Source organism: Festucalex cinctus, chromosome 1, assembly GCF_051991245.1.
Source record: "Festucalex cinctus isolate MCC-2025b chromosome 1, RoL_Fcin_1.0, whole genome shotgun sequence".
NCBI classification, from domain to species: Eukaryota; Metazoa; Chordata; class Actinopteri; order Syngnathiformes; family Syngnathidae; genus Festucalex; species Festucalex cinctus.
The window spans coordinates 14,863,150-14,886,455 of NC_135411.1; the positions used below are offsets into that span (position 1 = coordinate 14,863,150).

Consider the following 23,306-nt stretch of genomic DNA (forward strand, 5'->3'; position numbering starts at 1 on the left):
TCGACGTGATGATGACCGGACCGTCATCTTGATTAGATCTCGTGGCGTCGCAGCGATAATTTCGGCCGCCTTCAAAATGGGCTTCGCAGCACCTGCATTGTACACACTGTGCGTATTAATGACATAAGCACAGCGCATACAATGTGGATGTCGCGTTGGCCCGTCTTCGTCGGGGAAGAACAACAGAGCGGGTGTCCTCATGCTCGGCTTTTCATTCCTAATAATTTGAATATTTGATTTTGCAGGTGTGCCAGCCATGTTTGTGAGCGTTTGGGCGACAGTGAGGGCCACGTTTGCGGACACAGAGTGAGCGCAGATTGCTTTTTATCTACATCATTCACTCAAGTGAACAAAATGGAGCCGACGCGTAAACTTCAGTTGACTTGTTTTCAACGGATTGTAAAATCGAGATGGAGAAGATCCTCTTCTCTGGATTGTATGTTGCTCATCTTGGATCACATTATTTATCTAACTCTTTTCTTACTTTTGTTGTTTGTCTTGTCACAGGTGCTGGGACTTAAGTGCGGGCAATTTGAAATGGATTTATCAAGTGCCTATACTTGCAGCTGTGGTGGTAAGTGCACACTTTCCATTGGTTGTGCCCCCCCCAACCCTGCTGTGAAGAAAATCGCTTGCACCGGCTGTATTACAGCTTGTGGGAATCACACCCTCTCGTTATGTGTTTACCTTTTGGCAGGTCAATTTTGTCTTATTTTTAAACATCATCAGAGTCCTAGCAACCAAGTTACGGGAGACCAATGCGGGAAGATGCGACACGAGACAGCAGTACAGGTATGTGATAATTAGGGGTGGGAGAAAAAAATCGATATCGCAATATATCATTGTGCTCTCTGTTGCAATAAATTATCGATACACTGACGGTAGATATCGATATATTGTGTCCAGTTGTGCAGTGTTATGTTATAAATGTTTATGCACTTTAATTTGTCTCACTTTACAATGTTTACAGTGAAAAGGCTGAGAGGCAGTCAGGCACTATGCAGAACTTTGTACACTGTACAAAGTTTTGGCATTGAATAAATGCATTATTAGACATTTTCCTTTTTATGGGCATTTGTTGGCTTTTTCAGTCACATATCGTGATATATTGCTAAAAAAAATTTGACACTATATCAAAAATCGTAGATATCGGGTATCGTGATATTATCGATATCGTGAGCCAAATATCGTCACAGTATCGAATCGTGGTTTACCCGTATCATCCCACCCCTAGTGATAATGTTGTTTGTTTTTTTTGGTTTGTTTTTTTTAAACCTCCCCTTTAAGCTCAATTCAATTTTATTTACTTAAAAAATAGCAGAAGCCCCACAATTGAACCCTGTGGAACGCCATATTGCACATTCTATCCCGAAAAGATAAAAATTTTCCGCTGTCATATTTTCCCTAAAACGTTTCACAAAGAATTTGGGTTGCTGATAAAGTAGGATTTACGTTAGTTCGATTTAAGATTAAGGTTCGGGATGCAATTGTTAAATCTGATAGCGTAAATCAAAACTGAACATCAGTAGCTTGGTCCAGCTTGGCACAGCCTAAACACTCTAGAGCCTCGACCCAATCATCCATAATCGACAAAAAAATCGAGCGATGTTATTCAAATTGTTTTGTTTTTGTCGTTTACTGACATTTTCCTCCCATTCCAGAAAACTGCTAAAGTCCACGCTGGTGCTGATGCCGTTGTTTGGCGTGCATTACATCATATTCAACGCTATGCCCTACACGGAAGTTTCCGGCATCCCTTGGCAGATTCAGATGCATTACGAGATGCTCTTCAACTCTTTCCAGGTACGGCGCTCCCCACAAAATGTGAAGAAAGCCACAAAAATACCCCAATAAGTCAGACAAGTACCCTCTAACCACACTTGGGGGGGGGGGGGGGGGGGGGGGATTTCCGGTATTGTAAAAAAAAAAAAAGAAAAGAAAAAAATATGGACGTAGATTGTTCACAAGAGAATCATGTTATGCCAAGTTAAATATTGCATATAAAAAAAATCACATTACTGTACACCTTAAAGTGTCTGAGACACTGTGGGACAGATTTTAATATGTTTCATTAAACAATATAATGAACCGTTCCTCTTAACTGAGTATTTCATGACTTTAGAATTAGGCACCGAAAATTGTTTTAATATTGCTGATTATGGCTTTTTTTTTTTTTACTTGGTCTGAGGAAATATTCTAATATTTTGAGATGGGATACTTGAGTTTTCTTAAGCTGTAAGCCATAATCAGCAATATTAAAATAATAAAAGGCTTGCAATATTTCAGTTGATTTGTAATGAATCCAGAATGTATGTCATTTTTGCTTATTTAATTACATTACAGAAAATAATGCACTTTTTTACAATATTCTAATTTTCTGAGACAGCCCTGTTGATGAAAAAGTCTTTACAATTACATAAAAATGTCCAAAAAGTGACCATAAAATGTCCAAAAATGAAGAGGAAAAGCAGAAGTGTCCTTAAATTGCCAAAAAAAAGTCATAGAATTGAATTAAAAAAAAAAGGCAGAAAAGAAAATGTTCAAAAAGCAATCATACGATATCCCAAAAACAAAAGAAATCCCTCAAATTACCCAAAAAAATGTACACAAAATTGCCCCCCCTAAAGGAAATTGATTAAATAAACGCATAAAAACTGTCCAAAAATTGCCATAAAATGTCCAAAAAAGGAAGAAAAAGGCATAAAATGACCATATGTCCATAAAATTGCCAAAAATGTCACAAATATGACAGAAAGGCAGAAAAGTCTGAAAATGTATGTTATGAAAAATGAAAATGTATGAAAAATTACAACAACAAAAAAAAAAAACAGAAAGAGGAAGTTGTAGAAGAAAATGAATGTGTATACGTATTGGATGCTGCTCTCATATTTTTGTATTATTATGCAGCTCTAATAAGCTCTTGGGCCCTCAGTAGACTAACACAAAAACACTGTTTTTCCTTTCTTATTTATTCACTGATGTATAATGTATTTACTTGTAAAAAAACAAAAAAACAAAACCCTGTATTCACACTTCAAAATGTTTGCTTTGTTCTTGTTTACTGCAAAACTGATGTTTATGTACCGCACTTTGTATACAGCAACGCCTGTTCTTAAAGTGATTTATAAATAAAGTTGAGTTGAGGTGAGTTGAGTTAACCTCACCTAGGGTAAAAGTAACCGAACTGGACTTGATGGTGTTCCTTGGGATTTTTGTAAAAAAAAACAAAAAACAAAAAAACATAAGCATTTTCTTTCTGATGCAGGGCTTCCTTGTCGCGATCATATACTGCTTTTGCAACGGAGAGGTAATTATACCAACTAAACGTCTCCTGCCAAATTCCCCGAATGCCTCTAAATGCAGCACGTTGCGTTGAAAGGTACAAGCGGAGATCAAGAAGTCGTGGAGCCGTCGGAGCCTGGCGCTGGACTTCAAGCGGAAGGCGCGCAGCGGCAGCAACGCGTACAGCTACGGCCCCATGGTGTCGCACACCAGCGTCACCAACGTGACCGCCCGGGCGCCGCACGCCCTCCACCTCGCCACCCGGCTGGGCCAGGCGCCGGCCAACGGCCACCGCAACCTGCCGGGCTACATCAAGAACGGCTCCGCGTCCGAGTGCTCGGCGCCGCCGTCGTCGGGCCAGGGGGTCCACGAGCAAGCCGAGGAGCGCCGCGCCGCGCCGGCGTGCGAGGAGGCCGAGGAGGAGAAGCCTTCGCCCGTGGCGGCGGCGGTGGAGGAGGAGCGGGAGACGGTCATGTGACCCGGTCCAAGACGAGACACAGTGAATGTGCAACAGTCTTAAAACTGGCTCTTTTTTTTCATTATTATTTCATTTCACTTCATCCACTGCCATCTTTTTTTTTTTTTTAGTTTTTACATTCAATTCTATTTTGGGGAGTTGCCAGGAAACGGCCTTAATCAATCTCATGGACATGCGTCGAGATTTCTTTTGAAAAAATTTGTATTGTAAAAAGTCCTCATCAGTGTTAAAGGGAAGGCACTCAGGTCACAGACGCGTTTGATTTTTCAACTTTTTTTTTTTTTTTTTTCATGAGACATTCAAGCATTTATGAAGTTTTCCACCCATTTCATGCTAATTAATTGAATGTTTCCGGTGCTTTTTGATATTTTTTTTTGTTTGTTTGTGTATGGCATCATTGGAGAACCTCCGAAAGTGTCTCTATGTGTCATGTGCAAATGTTTTTCTATCAAGCTGATCCAGTGCTATATATGCTGCTTTGATGTTGTACATACAAGTCACAATGTTTACAAATGCCATTCAAATTGTGAGCTAATATTGTTGTAAATTTACGGAAGCGTGGAACTGCCGGAGTTAACATTTTTTTGGCTGGAAAAGACGTTCGAACGTATTTCAATGCACCCGTATTTAATACATTTCTAACATCAAAAACATTTTGGACTGGAAAACATGTTTGAAGTTTGTATTTAAATCCGTTTGGACGTAAAAAACTAAAGTATTTAAATATGTTATTGTTCAAACATATTTACAAGTACATTCAAAAGTACTTGTAAGCTAAATGTTTTTGGCTCTGGAATTGGATCCCAAAAACGCAGACACAAATAAGATTTTAACTCTTTATACATCGAGAGGCGAGGAACTAACTTGACTAGACCATAAACAACAAGAATGTATCAAGAATCAAGAGACGCTAAGCTAACTTGGACTGTGGAGGTGCACAGGGGTACAGAAGTAATAATCCGACAAAAACACAAACTTCTCTGACAGGCTTATATAGACAGCAAATGGATCAGATTGGCTGTGGCCAGACATGTGGCTAACAGGACTGACATGGATTTCTCTGATTGGCTACTGACCAGATAAAGAGATTAAAGATTCCTGACATCACATAGCTCCTGACTTCACGTAGCTTCTTACCGGTTTAAACTAGATGATGCCGCTTACATGCTGATTACATCAGTTCAAAACAGACACTTGACCACACAGTCATGACCTGAACATAATCCTTGACCCCCCCCCCCAAAAAAAAAAACCCAGACAAAACAGAGTCATGACAAAAAGCTAAAAAAAAATAAAAAATAGTTGTTTTTTTGTTTGTTTGTTTGTTTTTTCATAATGCCATGGGGGGGGGGGGGGGGGGGGCGGTATTTATTCACGTATACTTAGTGGCAATATGGTGGAAAAGTTCTGAACAGAAATGTTCGTATTTGTATAATGTAGGTCAAATGCTAAAAAATTAAAAAAAAAAATAATATAACTTGTGCATGCGCAAGTCATTACCCCATGGCATTATGGGAAAAAAATGCAAATGTATTTTATAATTTAGCCGACAAGTACTTTTGAACGTACTTGCAAATATGTTTGAACAATAACATATTTAAATAATAATAATAATTTAAATAATCCTAACGTATTTAAATATGAACTTTGAACATATTTTCCAGTCAAAAATGTTTTTGATGTTAAAAATGTTTAAATAGTATTTAAATGTTTTTTTTTTTTAAATGCCAGGTTTTTAGTATTTAGCCTACAAGAACTTTCAAGCAGATTTGCAAATACGTTTAATATTTGCCAGTCATGTTTACTCCATGTTGGCAATTACACACTTCCATACAAATAAGTGTTTTTTGTATGTATATTTTGGTTGTTTTGGTGATATTTGATAATGTGTACTGTGTATAAAAAAACAGCTTTTTAAAAATTCCTCATTCCATACTCAGAGTTGAATTATTATTATTATTTTTTTAAACATTGGGCAGCACGTTGCCCTAGTGGTTAGTAAGTCCACTTCAACTCAAGTCATTTGCGATAAGCAGGACCAGCACTATAGAAAATGGATGATTGGGTGACCAAAAAGTTTCATTTTTGCAGCAAAACAAGCCCTCAAGTGTGTTTTTCCAATAGAAGAACAGAAGCGACCGCATATTTCTGCCGAGCGGTCTTTGCACTGTTTTTGGACAGTTGGGACGGCGCTGGCGTTTTTTTGTTTTGTTTTTTTTCCTCATTAGTAGAGCGATTGTGAGGAGCACGTCGTCACCCTCCGGGGAGCAAAACGAGATGTGAGGAGCAGTCATGGCTTCAGGCGACCAACCTCAACTTCAGGAGTTGAACATGAAAGATGTTCTCGACAGAGTTTAGTGGAGTTTTGTGCAATTAAAAGTAATGCAATTACAGTGGAACCTCTAATTTAGAACACAAATCAACGATGATCTCTGTGGCATTTTTATTTTATTTTATTGCATAAATGTCGATTTAACTCCAAAAGGGATTGATGTATTTTCCCCAAAAAATTTGGTGGGGCTTTTAATTGTAAAAAAAAAAACAACCTCAGCCGAGGTGTATTTTTTTGTGAAAATATTAAATGCTGAAATGTTCAAATTTGGAAGTGTTTTTTTTTTTTTTTATCAAGTTTGTTTTAACTAAAATGTACATCTTTAGTGGCATTCGACTTGAGACACATTCAATTTTAGAGGTGTATTTTGTTGTAAACTCTAAAAATGACATCTGTAGCTTATGAAAAATGTTGAGTGTATTTTTAACACATATTTGGGTTGAACTTCAGTGTTGTTTGACTTTAGAGGTTCCACTGTAGATGGAAACTGACATGATTTGGGATTAAAAGGTTTTGCTTTGGGAAAAAAAATATCATGTAGATGATAAATAATCAAATTATAATAATGTGTTAATTTAAAATACAATTTACAACTAAATTTTAGTGAAAACTTATGTTTATTCAACCTTTTTTTTTTTTTTTTTTTTTTTTTACTTTAAGCTCCAAATGTTTTCCATTTCCGCCACATTCCAAATCCGTTCCTTCTTAATCTTCTTTATTTTAGTGTGAGCTACTGTTGTTCAGATGCAATCTGCTTCTCACTTTATCGGAGGCGAAATCAACCGTCTAGACATCTGTAATTAAAATGTCGTGGCTATAGACTTTTGCTAATAAAAAATAAACATCTAAAGAACAAGATGGTATTTGAGCACTTTATCGCTATCGATATTATTGTTATTATTATTAGAATAAATATAAAGTCCTCTGTTTTGATTGTATCATGTCAAATGGTTGTGTTTGGCGGCCAGTAAGCATATGAAGTTAAAAGTTTATGGAAGTATAAAACTTGTGTCTTGTTGTCTTTTTTTTGGAGCTTGTCGCCATGGAGATGAGAGGCCCAGTGTACATATTTGTGTGTAAAATGTGGCTTGTGAGTAAGACAATAAACGTGTTAGTTTACTGTTTCCTGAGACTGTATTTATTTGAGTGTAATCAGACAAAAGAAGCGGCACTAGATGGTGGCAGCAAATATCCGGTGACCAACTTTGCACTCACAGTTAGGATTTTTTTTTTTTTTTTTTCAGGTATTTTGCTAAATTTCTTTGTGTGTGTCTGTGTATGTGTACTGGGAAATGGATATGAATGATGTCCTCTAAAATTTGAAATCATAGAAGTTTGTAAAAGTTAGTTTGTTGAATGTTTGCCTTAATCAGCTGCTGAACAGGAAACTTTGATTGTGATTTGTGTGCAAAAAAGTTCCGTCTCCATGATGGAAAAAATCACCATTAACTTGAGTGACTTCAAAATGCCACAAAATAAATCATGGAGATGAACAGAAGTGCAACTAAATGTTATTCACTGTCAGCCATTTTAGAGCGATTTTCAGGACCCACTGTAGGCCTATATTGTGTTCAATGATTACATATGTGAGGACTACAGATGGAAATGAGCATAGTGCTAAATCTGGTGCAGCCATCTTTTCAGTGTTACTGCACATTGTCTTTTAAATAAACTTATATAAATGAAAGATGAAAAATACTCTCCCCCTTTTCACCAGGGAAAAACTTTGATTCTGCCTGTTCTTTTATTATCAGCAAGGGGAGGAAAAAAAAGTAGGTTGCACAAAATGCAGCCGTTTCTCCAAGTGGACTCACAAACTGCTGATCTCATGTCAAAACTGGAGCATAGATGCCATCTACTGGTGATTGTGCATCAGTGAAGTGTTTCCAAGTTTGAAATTCACAGTGGAGCGGAATCTGATGCTCCCTCACCTATCCCAGTTGAATAGAAAACATGAAATATATTTAGTGATGTCTGCCATCTAGCGGCGCATGGTGTTATTGCAACTTAAAACTGTTCAGGTAACATAGGAGAAGTTTTTTTTTCGTAATGAAGAAAGTGTGTTACAGTACATATTTTTCTTATTAAAAATACTTGGACAATTTGTATTTTATTTTATTTTATTTTGGGTTAGTGCAAATTATTGGCATGTCCATTTATTTTAATGGAGAAAGCTGCGATGCAAATGATTTTGAGTTAGTGGAACAAATTCTTATGCTAGTTTCCAATATCGGGCAGGACGAAGCCAAAAAAAGAAGATAAGCCTCGACAATAAATGAGCAAGGAAGTCGGCATATCTGGTAAGTACTGTATATTTACTTGTTTACAGCTGTTGAACTGTGAACCAAGATTGCAATACCAACTAGCCAAGTTTTACCACAACCACAGGCCACCTGATTGTGATTGGCTAGTTCGTACAGCAAAAGAGGGAAGCCCCTCCTCTTCTTCGTTGTGGCCTGATATGCTAATAAAAACAGTTCCACTCAAACTCCTGCGAGACGTGAGGCAAAACGTCACTTCATAGCATAATGCTAAGAATTGAGAATAGCTCAATTTGCTTTCGGTTTGACCACTGCATTGTTGTCATGAAGTCACTTTGGAGCTTTTTTGCCGCCTCCTTTAGCTCCTCTCTCTCCCTTCTCCGCCGTTTTTCTTCCTTTTCCTTCGCCGCCTCCTTCCTTGTCGGCCGTCGCCGCCTTCTTCTGCGTCCTCTCTTCGCCTTTGGCACCCTTTGCTCCTTCCCTCCTCGCCTCCTTGCTCTTCCTCTCACCTCGGTCGGCGTCCACTTTCCCCGAGACGGTGGCCACGGCCTGCGCGTCTTCCTTCTCCTTGTCCTCCGCTTTGGCAGCTGCGTGGCGAGACAGACAGACAATAAAGAGACGCAGATGCTTGTATTGTGGGCTGAAATGAAGTCTGCTTCCGCAGGAAGCATGTGATGAAGGCGCATCTGTCGAGTGTGTGATCTAATGAGTTCGCTCCGATTACGCCTCCGATGTGATCCTTTTGCAGTGGAGGACAAAATGTAAGGGTCATTATTTTATAAGTACCTGTAGGTTATATGAGGACAAGGTCAGCTGAGCTAACATATTTGTTGTGCTAATGGAAGGTTGACCTGTTTTGGCTGGGACAATTTTGCCAAAATTACCAGGTCCCATGTGTAAGTCAATTATACTGTTGTTATAGCGATTTATTATGGAAGCCTAGAGCTGCCAATGTAGAGTAAACATTTTTGGCTGGCGAGTATGTTCAAACATACTCACAAATATGTTCGAACATACTCGCAAATATGTTTCAACATACTCGCAAATGTGTTCTAATGTATTGAAATATGTTGGAAAATACTCGCAAATATGTTCGAACAGTCGCAAATACGTTCAAACATACTCGTAAATACGTTCAAACATATTCACAAATACGTTCAAACATATTCACAAATACGTTCAAACATACTCGCACATACGTTCGAACATACTCGTACATACGTTCGAACATACTCCCAAATATGTTCAAACATACTCGCAAATATGTTTGAACATACTCCCAAATATGTTCGAACGTACTTGTAGGCTACATGCTACAAAGTTAGCATACCTTCCCATCATGCCACGAGGTATTATTTGTGCATGCGCTTTGTCATTTTGAAAATCTGTTCCTCCTAGCTAATGTAGTTTGGAAAACACATCATTTAGTAATGTATATTTATTTTATTTTATTTTTTTCAATACCGGTCATCCGCTGATATTTTAGAATTTACATCAAAGGTGTAGGTGATATTTGCCTCAAAGTTTTGGATTGAATCCTGAAATGTACATCTTTGACCCTTTGACATGAGAAGTGTGTAAATGTTCCGGTAAGCTTTTAGTTGAATTCAAAACAGACAGCCTTACGGGGGTTATATCTATCTATCTATCTATCTATCTATCTATCTATCTCTCTATCTATCTACAGTATCTATCTATCTATCTAGGCTAGCTAGGCTAGCTAGTTAGCTAGCTACAGTAGCTAGCTAGTGTAGATAGCTAACTACTGTATCTAGCTAGCTATCAAACTAGATATCACAGAAGTTTTGGTTTCTCCCAATTATAAATCTTTAGGTCCAACTATAGAGGAAAATCCTGTCTGAATGACTCGAATCGTATTAAGCTTATTTTAATGAGGTTTTATTTATTTATGTATTTATTACATCTCCAGTTTGAATGATGGAGCACCGAAATGTACGACAGTAATGAAGGCGCATCTGTCCTGTGATCTAATGAGCACACTCTTTTTATCCCCGTGATTGGATCCTTTGAAGTGGAACACAAAATCTAACGGTCATTATTTGACAAGCACGCGAGGACAAGGTCACTGGCCGAGACTATGTCGATGTTATACGAATGGAGACAAATATCTTCAAGCACTAAAAAAAAAAAAATGCATTCATGATCTATCGTCCCGTCCTCTCCGCCAATTTATCAACATTCGAACAACCGACCCTTGCAGAACCAGCGGTGCAGCGATGCGAGACTGGATTGTTCCGTTTAGGAAAAGTGCTTTTGGTCGAACTGCTACCGAGTGGAACCTGACTGCCGTTGACATCCGAAAGCTAAACACATATATTTCATTTAAGCTTGAATTAAAAAAAAAAAAAAAAAAGGTTAATTTATAATCAGAAATGTCAGCACTAATGTTTCCTGTATGTTTTTAATCCCTTGTTTTAAATTTACATTTTAGTAAATGTAATGCTTTTGTTATTAAAATGTAATTTTAACTTAATAGTATTTTCGTGAATGTGTTGCTATTGTTTTGCATTTTATTTATTGTATTATTATTATTTATTTATTTTTACTAGGGTGACATTTACGATCTGTCCCGGCACTGCAGATAAAAAAAAAAAAGAAAAAAAAAAAGCCTTTTGGCTAACTCTGGCATACTTACTGAAATGTTTATTAATGTGTACTGTCCCTGATACAAATAAATCAAATCAAACAAACTCAACATACAAAAAAAATAAATAAATACAAAATAAATAAACAGGCATTAAACTTTTATTGAATTCAATGGAAATGATAGATAGATAGATAGATAGATAGATAGATAGATAGATAGATAGATAGATAGATAGATAGATAATCCTTTGTGGTCTCTTTTGCTGAGACTAAAGATTTAAATGTTTTTGCAACTACACACCGTTTTCTGCAAATGACAAAATGTCACAATGACCTTTCAAATATTAATGAGAGTTCACTGACTGGCACTGGAGATCTGAAATAAAAAAAAAATCTACATTTCTTCTTTTGAATAATGTATCACTCAGTTCTTTTTTAAGACACATTTTACAGGGCACTTTCCCCCGAGGGAAGATTCCAATGAAGGCCCAGTGGATCGTTGGTGTCTTTTTCTGTGGTCACAAAGTAAACATGACGGATGGCGTGACTACACCAACAAACAAACAAAAGGCTGACAAGCCAAAGGACAAATACAATACAAATGTCAGAAGCTTCCAGTAGGGCTAAAAACCCGACATTAGTGTAGTTCCAAATCCTATCCTAGCATCGTGAATCTCACTCTTTTTTTGGGGGGGGAGTAGAAGTGGAGAAGACATGCTCCAATCCTCATTTGTCAAATTGTCACGGTGTGATTTGAACCCGCACACAGCACACTCACGACACACACACACCCACACACGTAAGGGCAGTATTGATCATATTGAATGGCACAAGAGGAAAGTGTGAATAACCGGATTTATTTGTAAGTGCACGACCATGCGCCAGCTGCATGCAGCATCGCCACAATGTGATCATGTTTCATTTCTGTGCTATCACATTTTTTTTGTCATGCGAACACTGGTTAAATGTGTGTTTTGAGTGAAAGTGGGTATGTCATACAATACGTTTATCATACAAAAACAATACTAAATGATACTTAAAAATAACCCTTGTCGCCTTTCATGCTCACTATTTGTCAAGGACAACTATTCAGAAAATTGTTTACAGTGGACAATGATAACTGGCACAAAGATGGGCTCACTATTTGGCAAGCATTCATAAATTACTTACGGCAAGCAACAACAGTATATTTGGTAACTTGAACTTGTGCTACAACAAACGCCCGTGTGAAGCAGCAGAGCCATGTGACAGCTCCCAGCCAATCAGCAAAGCAGAAGAGGATAATATTGAACATAAATAAGAATCAGAATTATTCGATAAGTATTTAAAACAACACAAGGAATTTGTCTTCAGAGTCGCAACCTATCCAAAAACATGACAAATAACAGTGACAGACAGAGTGAGACAGAACGGGAAGTCTGGCGGTCCGCTCAAGTAGCGCCCCAAATTTCTTAGATGGGGAAAAAAAGGAGACATGAAGATGGAGGGAGGGGGTAAAAACATACTGATATGTCACTACTATGATGGTTAAATTAGCATGAATGTAAAATACACACACAAAAATCTATAATAAAGTTTTTCATATTTATGTTTTTTTTTCACGAAAACATTTACAGAAGTAATTTTTAGGTTAATTTCAAAAAGGCCGCTGAGCATTCACTACTGTGATGACTGGGGGCGGAGCTTGGGCGTTGTGACTAGGCGAGTGGCTGCCTGTTCTCAAACAGCCAAAAAATTTGATGAAATAAGCGAGTCCCCAAAAAGTAAATGCATGGTTGCTATTTTCTCTCATTGAGGCAGCACTCCACCAAGTTGTCAAATTATGGCTGTCAATTAAATCAACATTGGGCTGTATTAGGTCATTGCCTCTCTCTTGTTCACTTTCTGTCCAAAAAAAAAATAAAAAATAAAAAAAATAATCTAAATTCACAACGCCTCGCTCACAGACACGTTCATGGAAAGCTAATAAAAGACTTAATCCAGAAACCAAACTATTTGTAAACAAGCGACAAAAAAAAAAAGTACATTTTTCACAATATTCCCACCTTATTGTGTTTATAAACACTTTATAAGGGTACACTTATCCTAACCACTAACGTGGTAGCACTACTAGAACGAGCCAAACACATTTGGCCAACATACTGGCAAATCTAGTACATTTAAATGTTGCAGTTTAATACAGTTAAATACAAACAATAAAAGATAATTGCTTTGGATGCCATTTTCCCACCCGCGTCAAACTGAGAAGCTTTGTTAATAGACAAAGGAAGACAAGGAGGAAGAGGAGGAGGAAGAAGAAGAAGGAAGAAGAAGAAGTCAGAAGTAGAAGAAGAAGGAGGAAGAAGAAGAAGAAGAAGAAGAAGAAGTCGAAGAAGAAGAAGAAGGAAGAAGAAGAAGAAGAAGAAGAAGAAGAAGAAGAAGAAGAAGGAAGAAGAAGAAGAAGAAGAAGGAAGAAGTAGAAGAAGAAGAAGAAGAAGGAAGAAGTAGAAGAAGAAAGAAGAAAGAAGAAAGAAGAAAGAAGAAGAAAGAAGAAGAAGAAGATCACACCGTCTCCGGCAAAGTAAGCGAGGCGCCCTGCTGCTCAGCGACGCCGACGAGGGACGGCTGACTGTCGGTACGACTCTCGGCTTGGACCTGCTCAGAGAGCGTCTGGACGGCAGACGCGTCGGGTACAGCTGGATACAACAGCAAATAGAAAGGAAAAGGAAACAAGAAGGAGAGTGAAAGGAAAGAAAAGGGAGTACAGTATGAAAGAAGTAAGAGAAGTGCGAAAGCTCGAAGCAACTTACATCCCGGCACCTCTGTCAGCTCGTTAAGAGGTGGCACCGTCTCCAACGTGTTGGCATATTTCTTGGCGGCCTGCCGCTGAGCATGACGCGCTTCGATTTCCTTTTTGGTCCTTGGGATTCGACATTTGAAAATACAACACAGCGTGATCACTAGAGAGAGCAGAAAAAGGTTTTTGGTCAGAAGTTTGATCAATAAATTCAGTGATTGGAATATGAAGATATAGCATTTCAGTTAGCTAGCTAGCTAACCATTCCTCTACCACGAAAACACATTGTCCCTGGGTACCACAATTTACAAAACAGTGTTGTTTTTTTCAAAGTCCCAAGTGAGGATTTGAGCCCACTTCATGTCTCGTGCTCACCAAGAAAGAATAGACCCAGAAGTCTGTTAGCTTGCAAGCTAGCTGGTGGTTAGCACTTAGCACCTCTCGTGGCAGAGTGGAAAGCACTGTGGTGACTCGGGATTCATTCCAGCCACCAGAGGCTTTAAGTACTAGTTGAGAATAATATTTTTGGGGCACTTTTAGAAAACTGTCACACAATCACAACATAATGAGCTAAGCTAAATAAAGCTAAATCGCTTTGTGAGTACATTTTGTCAAATTTTGGTTACATTCTAACAAAGGTGGTAATTAATTGTTTCGTGAAAGAAGGCTAATAGCGGCAATCACGCAATCTCTCAGGAGAGTTCGCTTCTGGCTGCGAAGTTTCATTCCAAGAACAGGTCATTCTTGGAATTCGAGTGGCGTAAATGTGTCGTTTTTGTGTCCAATGACATCATTTTGTGCAGCGTGAGAGTGGTAAACACATTCACGCCTACGTACGACTTCATTGAATAAGTTTGCTGTTTGAGCTCGTGTTGGTGTCGCGTCACCACCTGGCACACACATGGTGTGAAAAAGTCTCGTGATGCCAGCACATTGCATAACTACGGAAGCGTAGAGCTGCCACTGTGGAGTAAACATTTTTGGCTGACGAGTATGTTCGAACATACTCGCAAATACGTTCGAACATACTCGCAAATATGTTCAAACGTACTTGTAGGCTACATGCTACAAAGTTAGCATACCTTCCCATAATGCCACGGGGTATTATTTGCGCATGTGCAAGTGAAAACAAAACCCCATTTTTTAGACATTTGGGCCACATTAACAATTCATTAGAAAATTAAGTAGACAAAAAACAGTGTTTATTCATAACTTTTACAATTTATTATGTCTGCCATGCATGATTTAGGGTCGTCATTTTTCGCCCCATAATGCAATGGGGTATTACGCTTGTGAATACCCCGTGCCATTATGGGAAGGTATGCTAACTTTGTAGCATGTAGCATGTAACGTATTTGCGAGTATGTTTGAACGTATTTGTATGTTCGAACATTATTTCAATACGTTTGAACATATTTGCGAGTATGTTCGAACATATTTGCAAGTATGTTCGAACGTATTTGCGCGTATGTTCGAACATATTTGCGAGTATGTTCGAACGTATTTGCGACTACGTTCGAAGATATTTGCGAGTATCTTCGAACATATTTGCGAGTATGTTTGAACATATTTCAATACGTTCGAACATACTTGCCAGCCAGAAATGTTTACTCCACATTGGCAGCTCTACGCTTCCGTACATAACAATGTCATTTAAAAACAACTTCAGAAAACATACAGAAGACATGATTACATAGAAAATAAAGTAATTAGTCAGTTTTGCCTTTTTTTTTTTTTGCTTCAATTCTGTGAACATTGTGCTGCTCCTTCTGGCCTTGGCCACCTGGGGGCAGTATAATGGTCAATACCATGACTTACCAATTGCTAAAACAAACACAGAGAAGATTCCGATGACCTGCCATAAGCGCAGCCCCCAAAACACGACAGTCTCTGATGTGACGGGGTCTGGCTTTTTTGGGGGGTCCGTGGGTAAAAGCTGAGGTGGTGGGAAAAGGGCAAGGCAAATAAAAACAAAATATTATTCATCACCCGCTAAAGACATTGCTATGAAAGTAGGACTCATGTTCATATGTTAACAATTTTGTTATGGTTTTCAAATAAGTGAGTCTTTATTGGCAACATTTCTTTTACAAAAACTTTATTATACAGTATGTTCCAGCTGTTTTTATCCATCTCAGGGGGCGGCCATTTTGCCACTTGCTGTCAACTGAAAATGACATCATAATAAAGGCTCTGCTGACCAATTCATTGCAGAGTTGCTCAAAATAGCGGAAAAATGGCGGTGCTTGTTGGTAATTATAAGTTTCTTGAAAATTATTTTAGAGTCACATGAACTACTGAACCAATTTTATGAATTTAGAGACGAAGTCCAGGAAGAAAACCAAGTTTTTTGTATAGTGAAATAAAACCGATTTAAATACTTTCCATAAAATTATGTTCAATGCTTAATTAGGAGTATTTTTCGAAATATTCTTGAAAAAAGTTCTTTTTTAAATCAATTCTCAATTATCTGTAGTACCTTTGTCTCATCAGTGCAGTCACAGCGGCGTCACACGCTTCTTTGCTCAATTAGAAATCTGCACATCAGCACCACTCTTAATTCTGCTCTGCAATCTTTTCAGTTTTGACATGATCCATTTGACACATTGACGACCAACAACGTGCAGATCAGGTGTACAACATCCCATCATACGGTATGCGTCACTTTTCTACAGTTACTACCTTTCTCACATATTAGTTCTATGATGCTGTTGCAAAATATTCAGTGTGTATTTCACATGTTCTTATTTGGCTTTGAATGAGGCAGTAAGCTGCTGCTCTTCATCTTACTGATGCTCAGCAGGGGCAGAGTGAGTGAGTTCCAGCGGCGCTGACCACCACAAGGTCCGACTAATTGGCTTGAGATGCATCGATTCTTTAAAAACAAAAAACAAAAAAAAACATAGCATGTAATGGTGAGGAATAGGCAATATTTGATGTTTCTGAATCAGTGGAAGAAGATTGGATAATACTGGTTGGCTACAATCGATGTATAGAATAGCATTAGCATCGATTGCCCAATTCGATGTCAGGAGGTTTCGGTTGAAACTCTATACTGTGTTGTACTGTACTTTGATGGCTAATAGATCATACAAGGCTCAATTGTTGCATTTGCTGCTGTCACTGATACATTAACGCTATTAGGTGGTGCGCTAGAAAACAGTAAACAAAAACACTGGTAGCAACAAACATTGCATCACTATGACTGTCAATAGAACTGACGTCATCATTAACTCATTGTAAGCCAAAGACGTGTAAATACGTTTTAGTTGTGCTTTGTCCTTTACTCCCAAAAACGTATTTATACGTTTCTTGTTTTTGTATTTTGCTTTTTTAAAAAATTTTAATGCAAGCGTATAAAGAAGGCTTTGATGTAGTTTCTGACATGAAGAGATGGCTTAAAGCAATGGTAGTTATTACAACAACAAAAAAAACGACCAGCAGGTGGCAGCAGTGTATAAAAGATCAACCAGGGCCATGTTGCAACAAAGTGTTTTTGACAGTGTTTTCAACAGGAATGTGAATCCTGATGAAGCTTGTCTATATTCTAATGCGAATTGCTGCTTCAGTGAAAATGACTGGGAGTGAATAAGTTAAGAGAGTGTAAATATTACATTTAGACATAATCCACAATGCAGAAAATCATTACAAATTATAATTTGGGATATTCTTTGCAACCACTCTGTAAAACATATCCAGATGTTTTTAAATAATAAAATGCAACAATGACCAATATAACAATAGCACAATAAATAAAGTTGTATTTGTATATAAAAAATTAAAAAAACTCATTGCTGTTCAACACAGCGCGAGACCTGAGCCCTTATTTTGGTGTATTGTTTTTAACGTTATGTTATTTTTAAATTTAATCATCTCTTTTACAGTATGTTCACTTTGGATTTTTGGATTTATGTAAGGCGCTTTGTTTAAGCTGCAGCTTTTATTTTTTTTTAAGTCCCACAGCAGATTCATTTGTGATTGACATTGATCTTCAATGTGCACAGCCGAAGTCAGTTCACAGCTGAAAATGCGACAAAACACATCAAAACATGTATCATATTAAAAACATTGATTATGGTTTTCAAGGGCTGGTGTTTGGTGACTTCTTCTTATAAATCAATGCTAAAAAAAAAAAAAAAAAAAAACTCATTGTACGCAAGTACACTTGAATAGAAGAGCAAAGAATTGGCACTCTTTCTCATTTCCTTTAGCCAAATTAGCCTTAATGAGCCGATTCAGCGTGACTCTTAAATAACGTTGACGGCAGTGATATAAATTTAAATTGCATTCCCTGCAAGGGAGAATTTCATGCGGCGGGATTAGCATTCATTAGCCTCGAGCTTGCTCCACATGGTGGAAACAATCGAAAGCGAGACCATGCATGAAAATCCCAGTATGATGCAGTCAGCCTGCAAACGATTAGCACAATGGAAACGTATCCACGTTAAGAAAATGAGAATTATTTAAAAATCTGTTTAAGGCACAAATTTTGATAAAGCCTCACAAGTGGCGTCAAAACTTGCAAGTTGCATATCTTATGAGAGTTCTGCTTAGTGAGCAGCTCAAGGATCAACTGTTTTCTTTCTTCCTCGTCTTATTTTGTGTGCGAGATGACCAGTGAGCAAATTAGGATTCAGTCTCTCTCTCTCAAGGACACTTTGATATGGTCACAAGGGATAGAGATCGAACCCACAACCTCAGTGTTGGGAGACCGCCACTCTACCACTGAGCCATGTCGCCCTTAAAAAGGACAGTAGAGTAATTGATATTTTTTTAACCAGAGCAGGAATGTCAATACAAAAGAAAAACGATTAATTTCTCATGCTTTCAAATGCAGACATTTTTCGGATACCCATGATGGCTGCTTTCTTTGTAGTCTGTATGGTAAACACATTGAATGTGAAGGCAGGGGTTGTTTCTGACATGTTTTAGCCATTTTGCTCATGTGGGGCAGCGGAGACTTGTGTGGTCATGTGACTGTTGGGCTCAGTTTGATTGGTGAAATGAAGTCAAACGACTCAATGGGCAGTCATCTAAAAATTAATTGTGCAAGTAATAGGGATGTAATGATAACGGCAATATCGTGATATTAAAACTGCCACAATATCGTCGTCGTCATGTTCATGATATTTAAAAGCTATACATCTGTTAAAAAAAAAAAAAGTCAGGTTGATTTCCATTTGTGCAGTTCTAGCACCCTCTGGTGGCTAGTTTTTTTTTATTTTGTTTTATTTTCATGAGGGATGTTTTGGCCCTTCTATGTTTAAAAGCACTAATTGTCAGATGAAGGGGAACGTAATATGCTTGTGAAGCGAGTCAATATGTGGAGGAACTCAATGTGCGCTTGCATTAGGTGAGTAAGTGCCTCAATATTAAATGTTATTAGAGATTGGAGGTTGTTTATATGTATTGCTGTTATGTACAAAAGCACAATATTGTGCTTTTTTTAGTATGAGCTCTTTTTTTTTTTTTTTTTTTTTACAATATTGTGACCTTTTATAAATATCACCAACCTCCCTAGAATATCATAATTATCGTATTGTGAGCTTCATATCGTGATAATATCGTATTGTGATATTTGGATGTCGTTAGCTTTGGATTAAAAGTAGTGTTCGTAATAAAAAATACTCACGTAAAAGTACAGTATGTTGCATTAAAACAACTATGATCTGTACAAAAATGTTTTATGTTGGGAACAGTTTGGCCCAGGAATTGACTTCATATATATATATATATATATATATATATATATATATATATACACACATATATATATATACACATATATATATCTTAATTATCATTTAGTGTCATCTTCCCAGAGGGCACGACTGCAAGGAATGTTTATGTAAAACTTGTTTTGTTTTCTTGTTTTCATCAATAGCAACCCGAGGATGAGCCACCCGTCAATTAATGGATCTGGCAATCAATGCCAGTAAACACATTGACAGCAATAATCCCAAAAAGACCATAACAACACGTGTGCTTGTTCGATAACCTGTTGGAGGAAGATGAGGATGATGAAGATAGTCTTACCTCAGGGTCTGGGATCTGTGTCAGGACGCAGGACAAGCAGTGGGACAGCAGCAGGAGGACCACCGCATCCCCGACCATCCTGGTCCCCTCCCGGCGTCCACTAAACCTCGCACCCCACCCGTGTCTCCTTTTCCCCACCTCGCTGTATGACCACACCGGCGCCAGAATACAGCAGAACCTGCCCCCCCCCTCCCAACACCCCCCCGCCCCACCGTCCCACACAGGTGATTAATTGTAGCTATCTCCCGCCCTCACAGTCATCTGCCGCCATTTCCCTGTTCTGATGCCGCATTGGTTCACACGAGGAAGCCAAGGCAGCAGTTTGTTGGGCCACATTAATTAATTAATAGAGCTGGTGTGCTTTACAGCCAGTCTGTCCTGCGAGGGACACAGTGTACACACGTGTGTGTGCGTGTGTTGGGGGTGGGGGGGTGGATGGGCCAAACAGTAACAATGTGATGGAAGCCCAATGGCAGTGAGGATCCTGGTCTTTATTACCTCGCAGGTCTGCAGACGAGTAAGATAAACACCGCCTGTCCAACTGCAGTGAATGTTGTTTAATAATAATGATTGATATCAGTCTGGTTATATGAAGTTTATTTCCTCATATGGGTGTCATCGGCTAAGATAAATAAATGGCGTACATTAAATTGACACCTCTTACTAGTTAGAACCGAAAAATGTACAGTGGTGCCTTGAGGTACAAATTTAATCTGTTCTATGACCACATTCGTGACTCAAGTCATCATTCCCCATTGAAATGAATGGAAATGTCAATGATCTGTTCCAAAACTTTTAAAAATTGTAAAAAAACAAAAAAACAAACTACAATCATTAAATAATTAAATAGATTTAAAAAGAATAAACCCGTTTTGGCCACCAGGGGTCAGTATAAACAGACATGGACATTTGTCTGTGCAGTATTGATGTCTCAGCTCCTTGCAGAGAACAAACAATATATGACTGTGAGTACTGTCATATTAAACGTATAAATATGTTGCTGCATTGTTTGTGTTCAAACATCATTTATTTATTTATTTATTTTTTTTAGGCATATATGCCTTTCGCTAGCCTGGAAACATGACTCATCGCTATCAACGTGAGTGAGTCTGGGCATTTCTGAGGCGGGGCAAACCAAACCAAAAAGTTATTATAAAGAACCAATCAGCAAGGAGCAGAAGTTACGTCATTTGGGGATGTAGTTTGACCTTGTGTAGTTGCCGTGGTTGGAGAAAAAAAATACAGCCGACATCATGACATCGCATTCGAACCGATGAAATTTGCATGTAGCGCTTCTCCCAGCTTTGTTGGTCTCATTTTTGCAATAGAGACAGAAAATAATGTAAAAACATCACAGAGATATCAACCTGTTCAAGTTAGGTGGTGTTAGCAAGTGGCAAGTTAAAATGGCTGCTGGTGGCTTCACTTCTCGTGACGGTAAGTAAGTGTCATTGTTTGTCCACTTATTTTTAAAGCGAAAGTCAACCGTAAACATTTCTTGACAATAATATGTTATATGTGACCTCACTAGTTTAAACATGACATTCTGATTAATATTACATTTGTGGAATATGAGTTATGAAGCAAAATCCAGCTGTTTTATCCATCTTAGGGGTCGGCCATTTTTCCATTTGCATTTTGCTGTCGACTGAAGATGACATCACAGTTGCTCAGGGCCCAGGCAACGACCAATCACAACTCATCTTTTTTCTGAAGCCGAGCTGTTTAGTTTAGTTTATTCATTTTTTCCTTTCGGACACATTACAGTTTACATCAATCACATCACATCATTTGCAACATTGACATCCGAAAGAAGGGCTGACGGGTAGAAGCCGAAGCTTAATTGTGATTGGTTACCTGAAACCTGAGCAACTGCGATGTCATTTTCACTCGACAATAAGTGGCCAAATGACGGCATTCTGATATTGATAAAAAATACTGGATTTTGCTGCTTAACTCATTATTCCACTAACGCAATTATTAACCAGACTATTGTATTTAGATTAATGGGGCTGCATAGAACATATTAAGTCACACATTAAGTCCATATCTTGATACACTACTTTTGAAATAAATGCTTCCAGTGCAATCAGCTGCTGGAGTTTTTAATAACAACAATTTGAATTTCTGGTCATTTAAAATGAATTTAATGCTAAACAAAAACTATCATCTCTCCCATGCGCCATTTTGATGGACTTCCGCCACCGATTAATGACATTCCTCACGAAGAATATGTCACAGCAAATAAATGAATGTAATTGCACGGTTTGTTTTGAAAATAGCAGTTCTTTCTAGTCTGTCTTTCAAGAAAGTGGGTGTGGCTTACTAGGCTAGCCTTTCCGATTATCTGTTAGCAAACATATTTTGTCACTTTGTTAGTTTTCTCTAGTCGGATTAAACGAGCTTCTGGTACTAAATAGAAAATCTTTGAATTCACTTTACTGGTTGAGGATGTACACAGCATGGAGAATTACGGACAACATGTCGCTATGTCATTACTATACACATAATTAGTGTTGTTCCGATACCGTTTTTTGGCTCCCGATACGATACCGATACCCAGCTTTGCAGTATCGGCCGATACCGATACCATACCGATACTTAAGGTTTTTTTTTCCTCAACATGAAAAAGCTGTGCTGCCATTGATTCAGAGCATTCAAGAGCCAATAGGATATCTTATATCGGCATGCAGTGAACATGTCACATATCAGTGAATGTCGTGCAGCAGCAAGACACAAGATGCTGCATCCAAAATCCTATATTAGCGTTGGAATTAATGGTATCGGCATGTTACTTGTGAGTAGTCACCGATACCGATACCACTGTTTTAATGCAGTATCGGCACCTCTGCCGATACCAGTATCGGTATCGGAACAACACTATATATAATACATAAAAATGTTGCTATGTTAGATAGCTATTATAGACATGATGTTGTGTAATGTAGACCATTTCATTATTCATTACTAAAGCGATGAAATTATTGATGAAAATATATACCGGTAATATCCAAATGCACTCAGCATTTGAGAAAAATAACGCCGCACCCCGCATCTTATGAGAAAGTAGGGCACGGTGCCTGCGGCCCCGTTCTAAAAGTAGCTCACTAGTGATGTGGCATTGTGATTTTCTAGGAATGTTGTAGAGCTGTGATTGTTTGAAAATGTGAACATTTGCAGAGATTTAAATAAGGTAGCAATCTGTCAGGTTCCTACAATGCTAAATGTTGATAATGATTTCATGACTATACATCAGAACTGTTAGTAGTAGCTTTGAGTTTTAACAAGCTTTGCTGACTGATGAACACATTTTATTATTGCTCATGCTGCAGCTGGATCGAGCCGATGTGCAGACGATGTGAAACCATTAAGAGGTCGTCATGACTTGTGATGGTCGTGTCAAAACGTTAGCATTCATGCAGCATGCCGTGTGTGCAACACGTCCATGCACAGAAAGCACCTGAGGTGTCGGCGGCTCAGCTGGCACATGACCTCCGCCGTGTGTGAGATAAGTCACCACCAAGCAAGGTGTGA

General features: G+C 38.3%; 2 protein-coding genes across 2 annotated transcripts in view; one reads left to right on the plus strand and one right to left on the minus strand.

The window, feature by feature from the left end:
* The window catches only part of pth1r (parathyroid hormone 1 receptor), a 62,748-nt gene extending 58,869 nt beyond the window's left edge, over window positions 1-3,879 (plus strand). Inside the window, exons 8-13 of the mRNA XM_077518601.1 lie at window positions 246-306; window positions 508-574; window positions 698-792; window positions 1,662-1,803; window positions 3,266-3,307; window positions 3,380-3,879. Coding sequence (XP_077374727.1) covers window positions 246-306; window positions 508-574; window positions 698-792; window positions 1,662-1,803; window positions 3,266-3,307; window positions 3,380-3,760 — 788 coding nt within the window. The 3' untranslated portion in view covers window positions 3,761-3,879. The remainder of the gene's footprint in view (window positions 1-245; window positions 307-507; window positions 575-697; window positions 793-1,661; window positions 1,804-3,265; window positions 3,308-3,379) is intronic.
* A 4,509-nt stretch (window positions 3,880-8,388) lies between these two features.
* Window positions 8,389-19,919, minus strand: tmie (transmembrane inner ear). Its single transcript, XM_077518752.1, has 4 exons — window positions 19,773-19,919; window positions 15,555-15,672; window positions 13,750-13,899; window positions 8,389-8,940 (listed from the first exon to the last, which is right to left on the minus strand). Exons 1-4 carry the CDS (start codon window positions 19,848-19,850, stop codon window positions 8,684-8,686), a joined length of 603 nt encoding a protein of 200 aa, XP_077374878.1. The 5' UTR covers window positions 19,851-19,919; the 3' UTR covers window positions 8,389-8,683.
* Window positions 19,920-23,306: the final 3,387 nt, after the last annotated feature.